Raw genomic sequence first — 18,758 nt, 5'->3', positions numbered from 1 at the left:
CAGCTTCAGCATCAGTCCTTCCAATGAATACTCAGGACTGATTTCCTTTAGGACAGACTGGTTGGATCTCCTTGCAATCCAAGTGACTCTCAAGAATCTTCTCCAACACCACAGTTCAAAAGCATCAATTCTTTGGTGCTTAGCTTTCTTTATGGTCCAACTCTCACATTGATACACGACTACTGGAAAAACCACAGCTTTGACTAGATGGACCTTTGTTGGCAAAGTAATGTCTCTGCTTTTTAATATGTTGTCTAGGTTGGTCATAGCTTTTCTTCCAATGAGCAAGCATCTTTTAATTTCATGGCTGCTGTCACCATCTGCTCCCAAAAATAAAGTCAGCCACTGTTTCCATTGTTTCCCCATCTAATCACCATGGAATGATGGGACCGGATGCCATGATCTTCGTTTTTTGAATGCTGAGTTTTAAGCCAACTTTTTCCCTCTCCTCTTTCACTTTTATCAAGAGGTTCTTTAGTTCTTCTTCACTTTCTGCCATAAGGGTGGTGTCATCTGCATATCTGAGGTTATTGATATTTCTCCTGGCAATCTTGATTACAGCTTGTGCTTCATCCAGCTCAGCATTTCACATGATGTCCTCTGCATATAAGTTAAATAAGCAGGGTGACAATATTCAGCCTTGACATACTCCTTTCCCAATTTGGAACCAGTCTGTTGTTCCATGTCTGGTTCTAACTTGCTTCTTGACCTGCATACAGATTTCTCAGGACTAATTTGAGAAGAGCTGAGAAAAGGCAGGCACTGGGACTCTGTGCTGGGTAAAGGAGCACAGAAAAGCGAGTTCACTGATGAGCTTCTGACTGTTCTTCAGTCCAGTGGTTCTCAGTGTCGTCCCTGGACTAGCAGCATCCACACAACCTGGGAACTTGTTGGAAATGCAAATTCTCAGGTACTTTCCAGATCTAATGAATCTGAAGACTGGTAGTAGATAGAAGATTGTTTAACAAGCCTTCTTGGAGATGCTGAAGCCCACTCAAGTGTGGGAACTGATGCTCCAGGCTATGAATCCTTATCCCTCATCTGACCTAACTATGTCAGTGCAACACTTTTTCTCCAGTGTGTACATTTATAACATCATTAATAATCAAGATGATGGAACCCAGAAGTTTCAAAATTTTAAAACAAGGGCTGCAAGAGGAGGACAAAGTATAAAAAAGGAGGACAAAGTTGACTGCCACAACTTGGAGCCTATGTCTAAAAGATAACGGTTCCATTTATAGTCAACAAAGAAAAAACATTCTCACTGGCTGTAAAGGACTAAAACTCCAAGCTGGGGGAACTGTTCAAAAAGTGAGAAGCATCATGGAAAGGAGATAAAAGAATTTAAAGAGGAGAAAGAAAAGCAAGCAGATTCATGTTTGCGTGCATGTACACAGGTACACACACATATGGGGAAAGTCAATGGCAGTGACAGCTGCCACCAGGACTGTGTGTAGCTTAGATGCAAGCCTGCTCAGGAGAGATCCAAAACGTCTCCATATGAGGAGGACAGAGTTCTGTAAATTTGAAAGCACTTACAAGCACCCTGAGGCCATAATAACATGCCAGCTATGAAAACTACAGTTATCAGCAACATTTAGCAAAAGATCAGTCTGTTTCATTTTGATCTCAGGTAATACCCCAAATGGAGAAGGCAATGGCACCCCACTCCAGTACTCTTGCCTGGAAAATCCCATGGATGGAGGAGCCTGGTAGGCTGCAGTCCATGAGGTCGCTAAGAGTTGGACACAACTGAGTGACTTCACTTTCACTTTTTACTTTCACGCATTGGAGAAGGAAATGGCAACCCACTCCAGTGTTCTTGCCTGGAGAATCCCAGGGACGGGGGAGCCTGTGGGCTGCCGTCTATGGGGTCGCACAGAGTCGGAAACGACTGAAGTGACTTAGCATAGCAATACCCCCAAAAGGTACATACACTAGAGTACTGTGCACACATTATACAGTCAAACAGAAGGTGGTACAGCAGCCACACAACAAATGGAGGTCCCCCTTCACAGGTGTGTGTCAACTACTCTAAAGCCTAAGGCTATTTCCTCTCTCAGTTCTCATCAGCTGTTTAGTCCTGAGGCTGAAATGCATATGGCTATACACACTCTTGTCTTCTAGATATATGCTCTTAAAACACAAAACCAACACACTCTCACAAGAAGGCTGAAGTTTTAAAAACAGCTTCTAAGAAGTTAAGGAATGGGGGGAGGGGAGGGAGGTTCAAGAGGGAAGTAATATATGTATAACTTTGGCTGATTTGCATTGCTGTATGGCAGAAACCAACACAACATGGTAAAGCAATTTTCCTTCAATTAAAAAATTAAAAAAAAAAAAAAAAAAAGACGTCAAAGAAACCCAACAACAACATATGAAATAAAAGCATCTGCTGAACACAGACACTAAAAAGGCTAGGCTCCAATCCAAGCTAGTCACAAACACTGCCACAAGGCATCTGTTAACAAAGGAAACTGATTTGGTGGGGCTTCTTGAATATCTCATTTACCCTACAAAATATGTAGTGGAAAGCACACATTATTAACTGTAAGTTAACAAATTACCATGAAGTATTTTATTATATGTAATAATTTAGGAATTTAAAAAGTAAAACCATCTGATTCATAACACATGTCTCCCTATCTACCCAAACCAAAGCTTTATAGCTCCAATATTTTGACTTCTTCACAAGGGCACGCAGGACAAACGTTACCATAAGACCAGTAATTTCAGAGGCCCCAGCAAGTAGGAATGAATTCACAACAATCAGGAGGAAGGGAGAAGAGGAGGACGGTTCAGTCTCTTTAAAGCCTTACTCTCCTCTCCAGGCCAAACCCCCTCCATTTCTAAATAGCTAATCAAAACCTAAGGTCCCTAGGACCTGTGTGCCATGGCCCATATTAGAAAGTAGGCAATAATAATGAGGAAGCGAAGAAGTATCTGACTGCATTTAGGAAACTGACACTAGATTTATCTGGTTTCCGTGGATACAAGCAGCAGCTCTGGTTCAGTCACTGTGATCTAAGGTTATCCCAGAGCACCTCGAGGCTATTTTCATTTTCAAACGGTTCTCAGTCAGAATATTTCTAGAACATAGGCTGCATACCTTGTCAAATGGCAAAAGGAAACTGAGACACATAAAGCAGTGAAACTGTCCTCAATGTTAACAGAACAAGAAATAAGAGTGAATGAGAACTTGGGAATTCCCTGGCAGTCCAGTGGTTAGGACTAGGTGCTTTCACTACCATGGATTGGGGGTTCAATCCCTATAGGGGAACTTAAGATCAAACAAGCCAAGTCAAACAAAAGAATGGATGGGAGCTGATATCTGGAGTTAAGCTTAGCCTAGATCATATGGATTATAAGAAATGATACTGAAAAGGGCTTGGTGACTTTATTCCATAGTGAGATAACATCAACTGATTTTTAAAAATGTTTAACTGGAGGATAACTGCTTTACAATGTTGTGTCGGTTTCTGCCACACAATCTGAATTAGCCGAAGTGTACATATACTCACTTCCACTTGAGCCTCCCCTGCCCTTCCCATTCCACTCCTCTAGGTTGTCACAACTGATTTTTAAAAAACTACTTCTACAAGTTCTAAAGTTTCCTGCAAGTTATCTAGTCAGTGCTGAACTTAAAAGTATGATTCAAAGTCAGCATTTCTGTTAGTGACAATTAAGTGTTCATTTCTACCAAATCTGAACTCTTCTTTACATATGACAAAATATTTTGTCCCTTCCAATGCCAAGAAGATGATGTCATGCTACTGAAGAGGCCTAAGGTATGATTCTGTTTTCTTCTTCCAGTTTCTGATAGGATTTTAACACAGTTCCAAAAATGCTCTACAGTACAAGATATCTGTAATTTAACTGCTTCCTGTATCTTTTACCGATAGAATATACGCAGCCTTTTGTCTTCAAATAGATGTGGGCCCACCCCACAAGGAACTTGAGTAATGTAACCTTTCTCTTAGTCCCATCTGAAGAAGCACACATCTCAATTTAAAACGTAAACTCTTCATGCACAACTAATTCAGTGCAATTTAAAAACTGGTACCATCAGTTACATTAAAGATTAGAATAATGAATGAGAATAATGATTACTTATCTTTTATTCACTGACTTTGAAAGACTGCACTTCTTTCACTCACTCTGCTGTTTTTTAATATACAAGGAAAACAAAAGGAAAAAACCTGTTATGTGGACCTACGTTTTGGCTGTGACATCCACATATTGTCCTGGGCGAAAGTGAGCAGCATAAAGAGGAGTGCCTTTATGAAAATAAAACAAAAAATCAATATGAAATTTGTTAGCTCAGAAACAATTTCATTAAACAAACTAGATAGGAAGCTTTCTAGCTACCAGATTTCAAAATGTCAGGATAGTCTCTTCTGCCATTTTAATGATTAGAAACATCAACAATAAAATAGCTCAATAAATGCATTTTAATGGACAGTACAGGGGCTGAAGTATGGGGCACATGGTGCTCGAGTGGTCAGCAGCCCACAGCCACTGACTTGCTTGTACCTTCACAGATACTAGCTGAAACAGGCAACCTGTGACAATACTGTTCCTGCTGGTAAATACATGAGATTCTTTGTTTTTTTCTTGTGAATAACAATATATTAAGATATATTTTCCATTTCTAATAAGAAAAATAAAAATAAGAGAATGACTCAAAAACGTAGGATATCATGGCTTTTCTTTTTTTCCTATTGGAGATAAGTTATCCAAAAATAGGAACCAACATTAACATCACTCAGTAAGATTTCAAAAAAAAAAAAAACTGGAACCAATGTAGTAGACAGTATAATCAAAAGCTAATTTGTATTTGTTTTAAAACAAGGAGTAAAGTGCTGCAGGGTTTCAGAGGATAGGGTCCTTTAAGTAGGACCCAATGTAGATTTATATGGGCAGAGAAAAACCTTGAATTAAGAAAAAAGAGATTGAAAATGATCAAATTTCTACGGCTGAATCACCTGAATTGATATTTGGCCATTTTTCATCCACATAAAAACCCCAGTATCATACAGTTTGAGCTATAGCAGAAGTTAACACAGACTTCATGTTTATACTAGTTAAATCCATTTACTTTACCTCAAAGATGAAAAATTTGCTCTTAAAAAAATACCTTCAATTCTAGCTTTTATCAAGGTTGACTCTATCACCCCAATTAACAAGGCCTACTGCAACTGTATTCTACCTCAAGAAATTCAGTTCAGGTATTAAAATATCAAATCTTAAAACATCCTTCTACAGTCTACTTCTCAAGAACTCAAGTTCAAGACATTAGGAAGTTTTTCTAAAGTTCAAAGACATCAAAATGCCATTAACTATGTGAACCAATATAATCATATTGCCAAATTTGACTTTTTGATATTCCATGGAATAGGTAAAATACTTTGGAATTTTTAAGTAAGAATCTTTACATCAAGGTGCCATGGTCAGTCACTTCTCTGTTTCTGGCTATATTTTCTTATTCTATCGCAGTGAGAATCTATTCCTCACTTAATAAAATACCAGCCTACAAACAGCGAACTTCACATTTTAAAAGTTCACTTACTTATTTGGAGAGGCTTTTCCAAATGTGAAACACTCTGTACATTAAAAACAAAAGCGTTCCTCCTTCTTTCATGGAAAACAAAGAGTTCTCTACAGTTCCTTCCACTTAAAAGAGAAAAAGACCTGTTTGTCCCTAGTGATTAAATCAGACACGGTTTTATATTTAAAAATAAATGTTTGGGACTTTGTATTGTGAAATCAGCTTTATTGAAAGGGCTGACATTAAACAAATCACATATTTGGGTATTTTTACCTCCCTCCTCTCCCCGATCTCAGATTACCTGGCTTAATAACAGCATTATCTGTTACGTTAAACATTTTAATTTTCTGCTTTGGTGGCAATCCAAGTTCTTGGTAAAATTCCAATATAGATGTAGATTTCTAGAAGAAAAGCAGCACATAAAAACAATACATTAAATAAATATGTGAATTTAATGCACAGAAAACTAAATTAAGTTACTAACAGCCCAGAAAACAAATCAGAGTGCACTCTGCTTCCCTAATGAACAAATAGTACCCCATTCCCCTTATTTAAGGGAGGTGAGAGTTTCATCCATCACATTCTTCCCTTCTCTTCCCCGCTTTGAGCTGATAATGTTGCTTCTCACTTCACCGAAAAAATAAAACGGAGAGACCTTCCCCAAGCTTTTTTCACCAAGCTGATCAAACTGCCTGCACCAGCCCTATACACTGTCATTCTCCCACCCCTCTTCCAAGTGCCAAGCGGCAAACAGGGAGCTCTCAGAGAACACCAGTGCCAGGGCCTTAGCTTGGAGCCTGTAACTTCACTGGTCTAAGGGGCAGCCAGGCAGCAGTGTGTTTTCAGCATTCCATATGTTTCTGATGTGAATCTGGGGCTGGGAACCACAATGACACATGAACTGTCGATGCTCTCATTAAAGCCAAATCCTCCACTGTGTACTAATTCTTAAGCCCTTTCACCAGTTCAGTGGCTTTACTCCTGAAATTGTCCCCACCACCTTCTGAATCAATAATTTCCCCCTTTCCACTGGAACTTTCCTATCAGCACACAAAGAATCACAATAACTCATATTAAAACAAAAACTTTTCTTCAGCCATAAATACTCCTCCCTTTCTCAAATCCACTTTCACCAGGGGATTCTAGCCCCTGTGAAACATACTGGTTAAAATCACCAAACACACTGGTGCTGCTGCTAAGTCGCGTCAATCGTGTCCGACTCTGTTAACCCCGTAGAAGGCAGCCCACCAGGCTTCATCCCTGGGATTTTCCAGGCAAGAACACTGGAGTGGGTTGCCATTTCCTTCTCCAATGCATGAAAGTGAAAAGTCAAAGTGAAGTCGCTCAGTCGTGCCCAACTCTTAGCGACCCCATGGACTGCAGCCTACCAGGCTCCTCCATCCATGGGATTTTCCAGGCAAGTGCATGAGCAAAAATGGGCACAGGCAGTCACTCTCTCTTGGAAGGCCTCCACTTGACTTCTAGCTACTACCCTCTGGTTTTTGCACAAGTTAATGACCCACTTCTCCAATATCCATCCCAAATTCTACTCTGAACTACAGATTCTTCTGCCCTACTGCCAAGTCAACATTTCACTTTGATATCATAGAACAACTCAAGTTCAACACGTCTTAAATTTGAACTCAGCATGACTCATACTCTATGAGGTCTGCTTGCCTCTTCTTCTGAGTCTCAACAGCAGCTCTGTACTGATGTTTAGACCAAAAATCCTGTGGTCACCTACAATTCCTCTCTTTTGCACATCTCATGTCCATCCAACAGCCATTCCTCTAGCCTCTATTTAAACACACAGGCCACATCAGCCACTTCTCACCCCTATCCCAGCCAGCCACTTCTCACCCCTATCCCAGCCAGTTGTATACTGTCTGGATTATTTCAGTAGCCTCCTATTAGTTCTCCAGCTTCCATAATCCTGACTGACTCCCTGGTCTATTTTCCATTCACAGGTCTATTTTCCAATCACACAATCATTCTAAACTCAAGCTACATTAATCTCCACAAAGGTGTGCATCTTATGTAGAATCAATTCCTAAGTCCTCACCATGGTTTACAAGGTTCTAACACCACCTACTCTCCCAACTTTCCCTGCCTCAGGGACAATGTGCTCCTTACCAGTCCAAGAACTCACCTAATAACAACCTCAGGTCCTCCACACCTACTGGCCCTCTGCCTAGAAGGCAATTCTGCCAGGTTTGTTTTCCCTTTTCCTCTTCAAAGTCTTAAACTGCCTATCCTATTTATAGCTGTGGAAAATGTCTGCCTCACTATTTTAAAAAAGGGCAAGAAGGAAACCTTTTCTATGCTTTTCCAGGGTTTCAATCTCTTCCCCCAGTAGATTATGGATTCTATATGAATTCTATATGTTATGCAAATTTAACATGTCCGTTCTTTTTAAGTTTGTACCACTTATATCCACTGTAGACAGGAGATTTACTTTATTTAAACTTAGGAGTATGCTTTTGTTAAGGAAAATTTCAAACATATGCATGAATGCTGACATTCTGAGTCAATAATTATCAAAATTTGGCCCATTTGTTTCTATTTCTGACATACCATACTGTGTAAGTTTAAGGTGTACAGAATAATGATTTGACTTACATACATGACAGAATGATGATCACAATAAGTTTAGTGAACATTCATCATCTCATGTTGATAAAAAATTAAAGGAAAACAAATTTTTTCCTTTTGACGAAAACTCTTAGAAGATTAGCTTTCACATGTAATGCACAGTAGTGTTAATTATATTTATCATATTGTACATTTTAACCCTGGTATTTATTTACCTTATAACTGAAAGCTTGTACCTTTTGACTGACTTCATCCAATTCCCCTTCCCCCTATCACCTGCCTCTGGTAACCACAAATCTGAAAACTTTTTCTATGAATTTGTTAAAGTATAATTGACCTATAACATTGTTAGTTCCTGGTATAAAACAAAGTGATGCAATATTCCTATACATTACATAAGATTCAATATGATAAGCCTAGTTACCATCTGTCACATACAAAGATATTACATAATTACTGACTGTCTTCCCCACACTGTACATTTCATACCCATGACTCATTTATTTTGCAACTGGAAGTCTGTACCTCTTAACCTCCCTCACTTATGTCTCTCCTCACGCCTCTGCCAGATTTTGGTATGATATGCTCCCCCATTTTATTCAGGTTCCCACCCAAATATCAACCTACCTTTCCTAATTATTCTACGTAAAATAGATAGCACCATTTTCTGTCTCTTGCAATGCCCTGAGCTCACTTTATTAATCTTCAAAGCACCTCCCTCCATCTGTCATAATATATATTTTTTGAGTTGTTTATTTTCTGTACAAGAGCTTCTGACTCACACCCAACTGCACCAAAATGTACGCTTCCAGAGAGCAGACACTTTAATGGCTGTTCCATCCCCAGCTCCTCGTAGGTCCTGCTGTCTGCTCTTCCCTTCACTCTCACTTTTTTGTGTGAGCTATTGTGAATATTCTTGAACAGAAGATTTTTTTTTTTTTTTTTTTTTTTTTTTTTTTTTATGAGAAGCTCATTTCATTTAATGGGGGACACCAAATGGCACAGTTTCCATACAGTTCTACCAATATTCCCTAGTACCAATCTACGCCGTCTTTGCTAATCAACAATAGTTTATTCCAAAAGAGTGCATGGCAATGAAAAATGTCAAATTCCATTGACCTTAAAAGAAAATTAAGCCTAGGGTCTACCCCCGCCTTCCCCCTCTGGGGTATAGATTCGTATAAAACCCACAGTGTAACAGTGTATTGCTTTATTGAGGGGGTGTGGTTGGGAGGGGAGACACCATGGTAACAGTAGGAATCCAAGTAATACAAGTACAGGAAGCAGTGTTAAAATATAAATACACAGAAGGGATAGTTTTCTTAGAGGACTCCACTCGTGGAAGAAAAACTTTAATTGCTGTTGCAAAAACATCTGTATGAAGTAGAAATTGGTTTCAATAACGTTAGTAGAGAATATGTTCTAGAAACTGGAGGTAACTGGATGTAAAATCCTGGCAGCAATTAATAGAACAGTCCCAGATGGCTAGGCTGAGGCCAACACCTAATGAGGACGAAAGCCTTGTCTGTGGGGAATTTTGGATGACACCTGGAGAAATATTACACTGTGCGTAAACCAAATTGAATTGTTTTCACAAGTGTTGTAAAGTTTCGTATAGTAAAAGGTTTTTTCTACATGCACTTCAATTTCACAGCAAGAGTGGCATAGGATACCTAAACACAGAAGAGAGCATTCATGCAAGATATCTAACTCCTTGATATAATAATGCATACAATTCAAAATGATTACACTATCATTACATCTAGGGCTTTCTGCAACTACGAGGTGGTGGTTATGGAAAGCATGGCCCTTGGTATCAATATCTAAAAAGCAGCCACCACCTTCTTCTATGTGTGTTCTCTTTTTGCGTTTTTTCTTCATGTTTCTTAATCAACTCTGCTGTTGTTGCTGCTTCTTAGCAAAACTGGTAAAAACAAAATTGTAATCATTGAACAAAGCGCTCTGGCAATCAAGACGTTTAAAACCTTCAATCTTCTGGGGTGAGGAAAGCACTGTGCGACATTTAGAACTCTGATTTACAAACAGGGTGGTCACAAATTTTCCTGGCTTGAAGACTTCCACAACTTTCCTGATCAGGTCATCATAGGAGGTCTGACTTAAGTTTGTTTCAAAGCTAACATAAGAAAATTCTGGTTCTGGAGTGATGTGAATAGTCCAATAAGTTCCATCCGATTTCATCCCATTCATTGAATACCCACAAGGATTGAACATTGTGGCATCAATGACAGAACCTGGTATCAGGTCACGAATTCCACTCTCACGAGTGACATCCTTTGCAGTAACACCATCTTTCATGTAGAACTGGTCCATAACTGCTGGGTCAAGCTCACTCATCAGAATTTCCAGGGTTTGATCTGGCTGATTGATTACCCTACTCTCTGGGAAATCCAAAGTATACAAGTACCAACAGTCAGAATTCATGCGTCCCATACAATATGCTGCTCCATTTGGGAAAATTGCATTAAGGAACTCTATTTCTTCCTGGAAATTCCGGTGTGGGTACCCTTGGTGAGAAGGCTTCATGAAATTCTTACGAGAATAAAAGAAGCTTTGAATTGAGTCAAACCCACTGTAATCCCTAGCAAGTTTCAACAGGGGAACCAGTGCTTTCAGCAAGAGGGTGGTACCACATGTCTTCAAAATGAAACGTCTCTTGGAGACAAACATGCTACTCTCACTGAGTACATAAGCTTCCTGCTTGTCAGTTTTTGTCACACTTATGATTGAACATTGCACATCCTTCAAAAGTATGTCCCACTCGGATTGTGGTGACTTGTCTTGTTGCGGGGCACAGGCTCTACGGTGAGTGGGCTTCAGTAGTTGTGGAACATGGGCTCAGCTGCCCTGTGGCATGTGGGATCTTCCCAGGCCAGGGATTGAACCGGTGTCCTTTGCATTGCAAGGCGAATTCTTAAACACTTGGGATGGTGCGAAGATCCCCAGATCCTTGGTTTGCGTCGGGTTGCTGCCTGGAGAACCAAACCTCCAGCAGTTTCTCGGTCCCTTCGAAAAAATGTGCAGCTTCCATCACCGTGAGACTAGCGAACAACCAACAACCACAGAAAATCAACTAAATTAAATCTCTTCTCCCGCCGCCGCCGCCGCCGCCGCTGCGGATTGTTCCAGCTGTGTTACTAAAGTTCAGGTTCCTTTTTTTTTTGCTATAATTTTATATTAACTTTTTTTAAAAAAAGGATTAATAAAATTTCCCCGGCTTTGTTGTGTGGGTGAGCGAAAGTTGAACGTGAGTCTGTTGGAAATAGAGGCAGATACAGCTCAGTCTCTTGTAGTCCGCTGTTTCCCCGTTAGAGAGAGTAGAGCGAGCGCTAGCTAATGTCGCCGGCCATACTGTGGGAGCCTGAACAGAAGATTTTATGGACAACTTATTTCCTTAACATAATGTCCTAGTATCTTTTTAAATTAACACTCTTGATATAGATTGCTGTAAGACTTACCTAAAAAGTTGTACCACTTTACATTTCCTGATGTGAAGAGCCTCTCTCCTGAGAATATAATCAACAGTATTTATCTTCCTGCTATTCCCTCTCCCTCAGCTTCCCCTCTGATCCTACACAAAGCACTTGCAGGGCCCTGATGAGCCACAGTACTCCATATATGCTTACCCGTGCCTGCCTATCCCAGTCTCTTGGTCCATAATCTCCTCCCACTATGTACACTTTCTGTTAAATATATGCCCAGCCCCAGCTCCAGTGATCAGCCACTCTTATCTGAAGAACATATATTTGAATATCCAGCAAACTTAAGGTACTTGCTAATTTCAGTTGGAAATATGAACTGTGCCCCTTTATAACTTACTGAGTAGGCTGCTCTTAGGTGACATGAAATTGGGTGGCACTGGCCCGAGGGCAGAGAACTTTAGTTTTGGATCAGTCCATACGCCACCCACCTCCCCCATATGAGAATCTCCCTGGAGTCCCACAGTGAGACCATGTAACAAATACTAAGAAGTCATGCTCTGGATGTCCACAGAAGACTGTTTTCTACCTCAAAGACCCCTCGGAAGCTGTCCTTTCCTCCAAGAGTGATAATATACATTCATTCCTGTCACTCTCTATGGTTTCACTTCCCATATGCTGAAACCTAAGACTGATATTCAACATCACCAAGGACCCTGCTTTTCATCTTTAATCATACTCAATTCTTCTATGAAAGCAAACATAAAAGTTTTCATTTAAAAATATAGCTCCTTGAAAGAGAAATAAAAGGAATCCAGACAGGAAAGGAACAAGTAAAACTATCACTGTTTGCAGATGACATGATACTATATATGGAAAAAATTTTAAAAACTTTTAGAAAAAATGAATTCAGAAAAGTGGCAGCAAACAAAATTAATATACAGAAATCTGTTGTTTTTCTACATACTAACAATGAACAGAGAGAGAAATTAAGAAAAAAAATTCCATATGCAATTGTACTCAAAAAACCCCCAAAAACCTAGGAATAAATCTATACTGGACAACTAAAAGACACTGATGACACAAAGAAATGGAAAGGTATATTGTGCTAATGGACTGAAAGAATGCGTTGAAGATAATCATACTACCCCAGGAGCGGTGGTGCGCTGCGCGGCGCCAGAGCAGCCGAGAGGAGATACCCCACGTCCAAGGTCAGGACAGCCGGCCGAGAGGAGAGACCCCAAGTCCAAGGTCAGGAGCAGCAGCCATGAGGAGACACCCCACATCCAAGGTAAGGTGCAATGGTGGCACTTTGCTGGAGCAGCTGTGAAGAGGTACCCCACGTCCAAGGGAAGAGAAACCCAGTAAGACAGTAGGTTCTGAGAGATGGCATCAGAGCGTAGGCAGACTGAAACCACAATCAGAGAAAACTAGCCAACCTGATTACATGGACCACAGCCTTGTCTAACTCAATGAAACTAAGCCATGCCATGTGGGGCCACCAAGACGATGGGTAATGGTGGAGAGTTCTGACAAAATGTGGTCCACTGGAGAAGGGAATGGGAAACCACTTCAGAATTCTTGCCTTGAGAATCCCATGAGCAGTATGAAAAGGCAAAGAGATAGGACACTGAAAGGTTGGTAGGTGCCCAATATGCTACTGGAGAACTCCAGAAAGCATGAAGGGACAGAGCCAAAGCAAAAACAACACCCAGTTGTGGATGTGACTGGTGATAGAAGCAAGGTCTGATGCTGTAAAGAGCAATATTGCATAGGAACCTGGATGTCAGGTCCATAAATTAAGGCAAATTGGAAGTGGTCAAACAGGAGATGGCAAGAGTGAACGTCCACATTCTAGGAATCAGCGAACTAAAATGGACTGGAATGGGTGAATTTAACTCAGATGACCATTAGATCACTACTATGGGCAGGAATCCCTTAGAAGAAATGGAGTAGCCATCATGGTCAACAAAAGAGTGCGAAATGCAGTACTTGGATGCAATCTCAAAAACGACAGAATGATCTCTGTTTGTTTCCAAGGCAAATCATTCAATATCATGGTAATCCAAGTCTATGCCCCAACCAGTAATGCTGAAGAAGCTGAAGTTAAATAGTTCTATGAAGACCTACAAGACCTTTTAGAACTAACACCCAAAAAAGATGTCCTTTTCATTATAGGGGACTAGAATGCAAAAGTAGGAAGTCAAGAAACACCTGGAGTAACAGGCAAATTTGGCCTTAAATACAGAATGAAACAGGGCAAAGGCTAATAGAATTTTGCCAAGAAAATGCACTGGTCATAACAAACACCCTCTTCCAACAACACAAGAGAAGACTCTATACATAGACATCACCAGATGATCAACAACGAAATCAGACTGATTATATTCTTTGCAGCCAAAGATGGAGAAGCTCTATACAGTCAGCAAAAACAAGACTGGGAGCTGATTGTGGCTCAGATCATAAAACCCTTATTGCCAAATTCCGATTTAAATTGAAGAAAGTGGGGAAAAGCACTAGACCATTCAGGTATGACCTAAATCAAATCCCTTATGATTATACAGTGGAAGTGAGAAATAGATTTAAGGGACTAGATCTGATAAGACACAGTGCCTGATGAATTATGGACGGAGGTTCATGTCATTGTACAGGAGACAGGAAGCAAGACCATCCCCAAGAAAAAGAACTGAAAAACAGCAAAATGGCTGTCTGAGGAGGCCTTACAAATAGCTGTGAAAAGAAGAGAAGCAAAAAGCAAAGGAGAAAAGGAAAGATACAAGCATCTGAATGCAGAGTTCCAAAGAATAGCAAGGAGAGATAAGAAAGCCTTCCTCAGCGATCAATGCAAAGAAATAGAGGAAAACAACAGAATAGGAAACAGTAGAGATCTCTTCAAGAAAATTAGAGATGCCAAGGGAACATTTCATGCAAAGATGGGCTCAATAAAGGACAGAAATGGTAGAGACCTGACAGAAGCAGAAGATATTAAGAGGTGGGAAGAATACACAGAAACTGTACAAAAAAGATCTTCACGATCCAGATAATCACGATGGTGTGATCACTCACCTAGAGCTAGACATCCTGGAGTGTGAAGTCAAGTGGGCCTTAGGAAGCATCACTACGAAGAAAGCTAGTGGAAGTGATGGAATTCCAGTTGAGCCATTTCAAATCCTAAAAGATGATGCTGTGAAAGTGCTGCACTCAATATGCCAGCAAATGTGGAAAACTCAGCAGTGGCCACAGGACTGGAAAGGTCAGTTTTCATTCCGATTCCAAAGAAAGGCAATGCCAAAGAATGCTCAAAGTACCGCACAATTGCACTCATCTCACATGCCAGCAAAGTAATGCTCAAAATTCTCCAAGCCAGGCTTCAGCAATACGTGAATCATGAACTTCCAGATGTTCAAGCTGGTTTTAGAAAAGGCAGAGGAACCAGAGATCAAATTGCCAACATCCGCTGGATCATGGAAAAAGCAAGAGAGTTCCAGAAAAACATCTATCTCTGCTTATTGACTATGCCAAAGCCTTTGACTGCATGGATCACAATAAACTGTGGAAAATTCTGAAAGAGATGGGAACACCAGATCACATGACTTGCCTCTTGACAAATCTGCATGGAGGTCAGGAAGCAACAGTTAGAGCTGGACATGGAACAACAGACTGGTTCCAAATAGGAAAAGGAGTACGTCAAGGCTGTATATTGTCACCCTCCTTATCTAACTTATATGAAGAGTACATCATGAGAAACGCTGGGTTGGATGAAGCACAAGCTGGAATCAAGATTGCTGGGAGAAATACCAGTAATCTCAGATATGCAGATGACACCGTCCTTATAGTAGAAAGTAAAGACGAACTAAAGAGCTTCTTGATGAAAGTGAAAGAAGAGAGTGAAAAAGCTGGCTTAAAGCTCAACCAACATTCAGAAAACTAAGATCATGGAATCTGGTCCCATCATTTCATGGCAAATAGATGGGGAAACAGTGGCTGATTTTTTTTCTGTGCTCCAAATTCACTGCAGATGGTGATTGCAGCCATGAAATTAAAAGATGCTTACTCCTTGGAAGGAAAGTTATGACCAACCTAGACAGCATATGAAATTGCAGAGACATTACTTTGCCAACAAAGGTTCGTCTGGTCAAGGCTATGGTTTTTCCTGTGGTCATGTATGGATGTGAGTTGGACTGTGAAGAAAGCTGAGCACTTAAGAATTGATGATTTTGAACTGTGGTGTTGGAGAAGACTCTTGCGATTCCCTTTGACTGCAGGGAGATCCAACCAGTCCATTCTAAAGGAGATCAGTCCTGGGTGTTCACTGGAAAGACTGATGTTGAAGCTAAAACTCCAATACTTTGGCCACCTGATGCAAAGAACTGACTCATTTGAAAAGCCCGTGATGCTGAGGAAGATTGAAGGTGGGAGGAAAAGGGGACGACAGAGGATGAGATGGTTGGATGGCATCACTGACTCAATGGACATGAGTTTGGGTAAACTCCAGGAGTTGGTGATGGACAGGGAGGCCTGGTGTGCTGCAGTCCAAGGGGTTGCAAAGAGTCCGACACAACTGAGCAACTGAACTGAATTGAACTGAACCCGAGGCAATGGAAAGATTCAATGTAATCTCTATCAAAATACCTATGGCTCTGTTCACAGACCCAAAACAGAAATCCTAAAATTTATATGGAAATACAAAAAACCCAGAATAGACAAAACGGTTTTTAGAAAGAACAACAAAGCTGGAGGTATCATGCTCCCTGATTTTAAACTCTATACAAAGCTATGGTAATCAAAGCAATGAAGTACTGGCACAAAAACAGACATATAGATCAACAGAGCAGGATAGAGAGCCCAGAAATAAGCCCACAGTTAAATGGTCAACTAATCTATGACAAAAGAGGCGAGAAAATACAAAGGGGAAAAGACAGCCTCTTCAACAAATGGTGTTGGGAAAACTGGACAGCTACTTGTAAAAGAATCAAACTGGATCACTTTCTCATATCATATCCAAAAATAAACTCAAAATGAATGAAAGACTTAAACGTAAGAGCTGAAACCAGAAAACTCCAAGAAAGCATAGGTAGCATAATCTTTATCCTCAGGCAAGGGAAACAAAAACAAAAATAATAAATGGGACTACATCAAACTAAAGTTTTTGTACAGTGAAGAAAACTATTAACAAGACAAAAAGACCACCCTCTGAATGGGAGAAGATATTTGTAAAAGATAAATCTGATAAGGGGTCAACATTCAAAATTTCAAAGAATTTATACAATAGCAAAAGAAACCCAACAACCTGCTTAACAAATTAACAGTAGACATGAACAGTCATTTTTTCAAAGACCTACAGATGACCAAAAGACACATGAGAAGACACACACAAAAAAATGTACACATTACTTATCAGTTCAGTTCAGTTTAGTTCAGTCGTTCAGTTGTACCCGACTCTTTGCAACCTCATGAATCGCAGCATGCCAGGTTTCCCTGTCCATCACCAACTCCCAGAGTTTACCCAAACTCATGTCCATCAAGTCGGTGATGCCATCCAGCCATCTCATCCTCTGTCATCCCCTTCTCCTCCTACCTTCAATCTTTCCCAGCATCAGGGTCTTTTCCAATCAGTCAACTCTTCGCATGAGGTGGCCAAAGTATTGGAGTTTCAGCTTCAGCATCAGTCCTTCCAATGAACACCCAGGACTGGTCTCCTTTAGGATGGACTGGTTGGATCTCCTTGCAGTCCAAGGGACTCTCAAGAGTCTTCTCCAACACCACACTTCAAAAGCATCAATTCTTCTGCGCTCAGCTTTCTTCACAGTCCAACTCTCATATCCATACATGACCACTGGAAAAACCATAGCCTTGACTAGACAGACCTTTGTTGGCAAAGTAACATCTCTGCTTTTGAATATACTATCTAGGTTGGTCATAACTTTCCTTCCACGGTGTAAGCGTCTTTTAATTTCATGGCTGCAATCACCATCTGCAGTGATTTTGGAGCCCCCCAAAATAAAGTCTGACACTGTTTCCACTGTTTACCCATCTATTTGCCATGAAGTGATGGGACCAGATGCCATGATCTTAGTTTTCTGAATGTTGAGCTTTAAGCCAACTTTTTCACTCTCCTCTTCAGGGAACTGCAAATAAAACTACAAGAAGATATTGTCTCCCCCTGTCAGAATGGCTAGTATCAAAAAGACAAAAAATAACACGTTCTGTAGAGGATGTGGAGAAAAGGGAACCCGCATGCACTGTTGATGGGAACATAAACTGGTGCAGCCACTATGGAAAACAACATGGAGGTTCCCCAAAAATTAAAAATAGAAACACCATATTATTTAAGTTACTCTATTTCTGGGTATTCTTCTAAAGAAAACAAAAACACTCATAGGAAAAGATATATGCATGTCTATTTTCACCACAGCATTATTTACAATAGCTAAGATATGAAAGCAACCTAAGTGTCTGTCAACAGATGAATGGATAAGGAAGATGTTTGTGTACACATGCACACATGTACACACACACACACACAAACACATACAAAATGGAATATTACTCAGCCATGAAAAAAATACAATCTTGCCATTTGCAACAACATGGATGGGTCTAGAGGATATTATGCAAAGTGAAGTAAGTCAGATGAAGAAAGACAAATACCATATGATTTCACTTATATGCAGAATCTAAAAAACAAATGAATGGAAGGTAACAAAACAGAAGCAGACTCATAGATATAGAGAACAAACAGGTGGTTGCCAGATGGGAGGGGCTGGGGGGATGAATGAAATAGTGAGGGCAGTTAAGAGGTAAACTTCCAGTTACAAAATAAATGAGTCTTGAGGATGAATATAGTAGCACGGAGAATATAGTCAACAATATTGTAGTAAGTTTGAATGGCCATGGATGGTAACTATACTGATCATGGGAATCATTTTGTAATGTACAGAAATACTGAATCACTATGTTGCATACCTGTAACTAACAGTGTTTTAGATCAATTTAATTTCAATAAAACATCTAAAAACGTGGATACTTAAAATTATTTCCCTGATGGATCAGATTCAAATTTATTGAATTTTAGAACAGAATTTCAATTTTATATTTGACCTTCACATATTCTACTTGGCAATTTAAAAAACATATTTTATTAATATCAGTTTTTAAGTATTCCAGGAGGCTTATGAGAA

General features: G+C 40.1%; 2 protein-coding genes across 3 annotated transcripts in view; both read right to left on the bottom strand.

The window, feature by feature from the left end:
• MRPL3 (mitochondrial ribosomal protein L3) overlaps positions 1-18,758 on the bottom strand; it is a 59,727-nt gene that overhangs the window by 29,538 nt on the left and 11,431 nt on the right. Inside the window, exons 5-6 of the mRNA XM_027546102.1 lie at positions 5,850-5,949; positions 4,217-4,277 (exon numbers count right to left, since the gene is read on the bottom strand). Coding sequence (XP_027401903.1) covers positions 4,217-4,277; positions 5,850-5,949 — 161 coding nt within the window. The remainder of the gene's footprint in view (positions 1-4,216; positions 4,278-5,849; positions 5,950-18,758) is intronic.
• Positions 9,336-11,296, bottom strand: LOC113895220 (S-adenosylmethionine decarboxylase proenzyme-like). Of its 2 annotated transcripts, XM_027546140.1 has the most exons (2): positions 11,079-11,296; positions 9,336-10,933 (listed from the first exon to the last, which is right to left on the bottom strand). In XM_027546140.1, the coding sequence occupies exons 1-2, from the start codon at positions 11,187-11,189 to the stop codon at positions 10,031-10,033; spliced, it is 1,014 nt and encodes a 337-aa protein (XP_027401941.1). In that variant the 5' UTR covers positions 11,190-11,296; the 3' UTR covers positions 9,336-10,030. The 2 variants fall into 2 exon arrangements, with proteins under 2 accessions (XP_027401941.1, XP_027401931.1); XM_027546130.1 differs by lacking the exon at positions 11,079-11,296 and having other exon boundaries at positions 9,336-10,941.

Source organism: Bos indicus x Bos taurus, chromosome 1, assembly GCF_003369695.1.
Source record: "Bos indicus x Bos taurus breed Angus x Brahman F1 hybrid chromosome 1, Bos_hybrid_MaternalHap_v2.0, whole genome shotgun sequence".
NCBI lineage: Eukaryota > Metazoa > Chordata > Mammalia > Artiodactyla > Bovidae > Bos > Bos indicus x Bos taurus.
This window is presented reverse-complemented; position numbering and strand designations above follow the sequence as displayed.

Excerpts from the sequence above, each read along its gene's own strand:
- LOC113895220 (XM_027546140.1), bottom strand. The coding sequence starts at position 11,189 with ATGGAAGCTGCACATTTTTTCGAAGGGACCGAGAAACTGCTGGAGGTT. Across the intron at positions 10,934-11,078 it reads ATCTTCGCACCATCCCAAGT|TCACCACAATCCGAGTGGGA; the intron begins GTTTAAGAATTC and ends CAACAAGACAAG.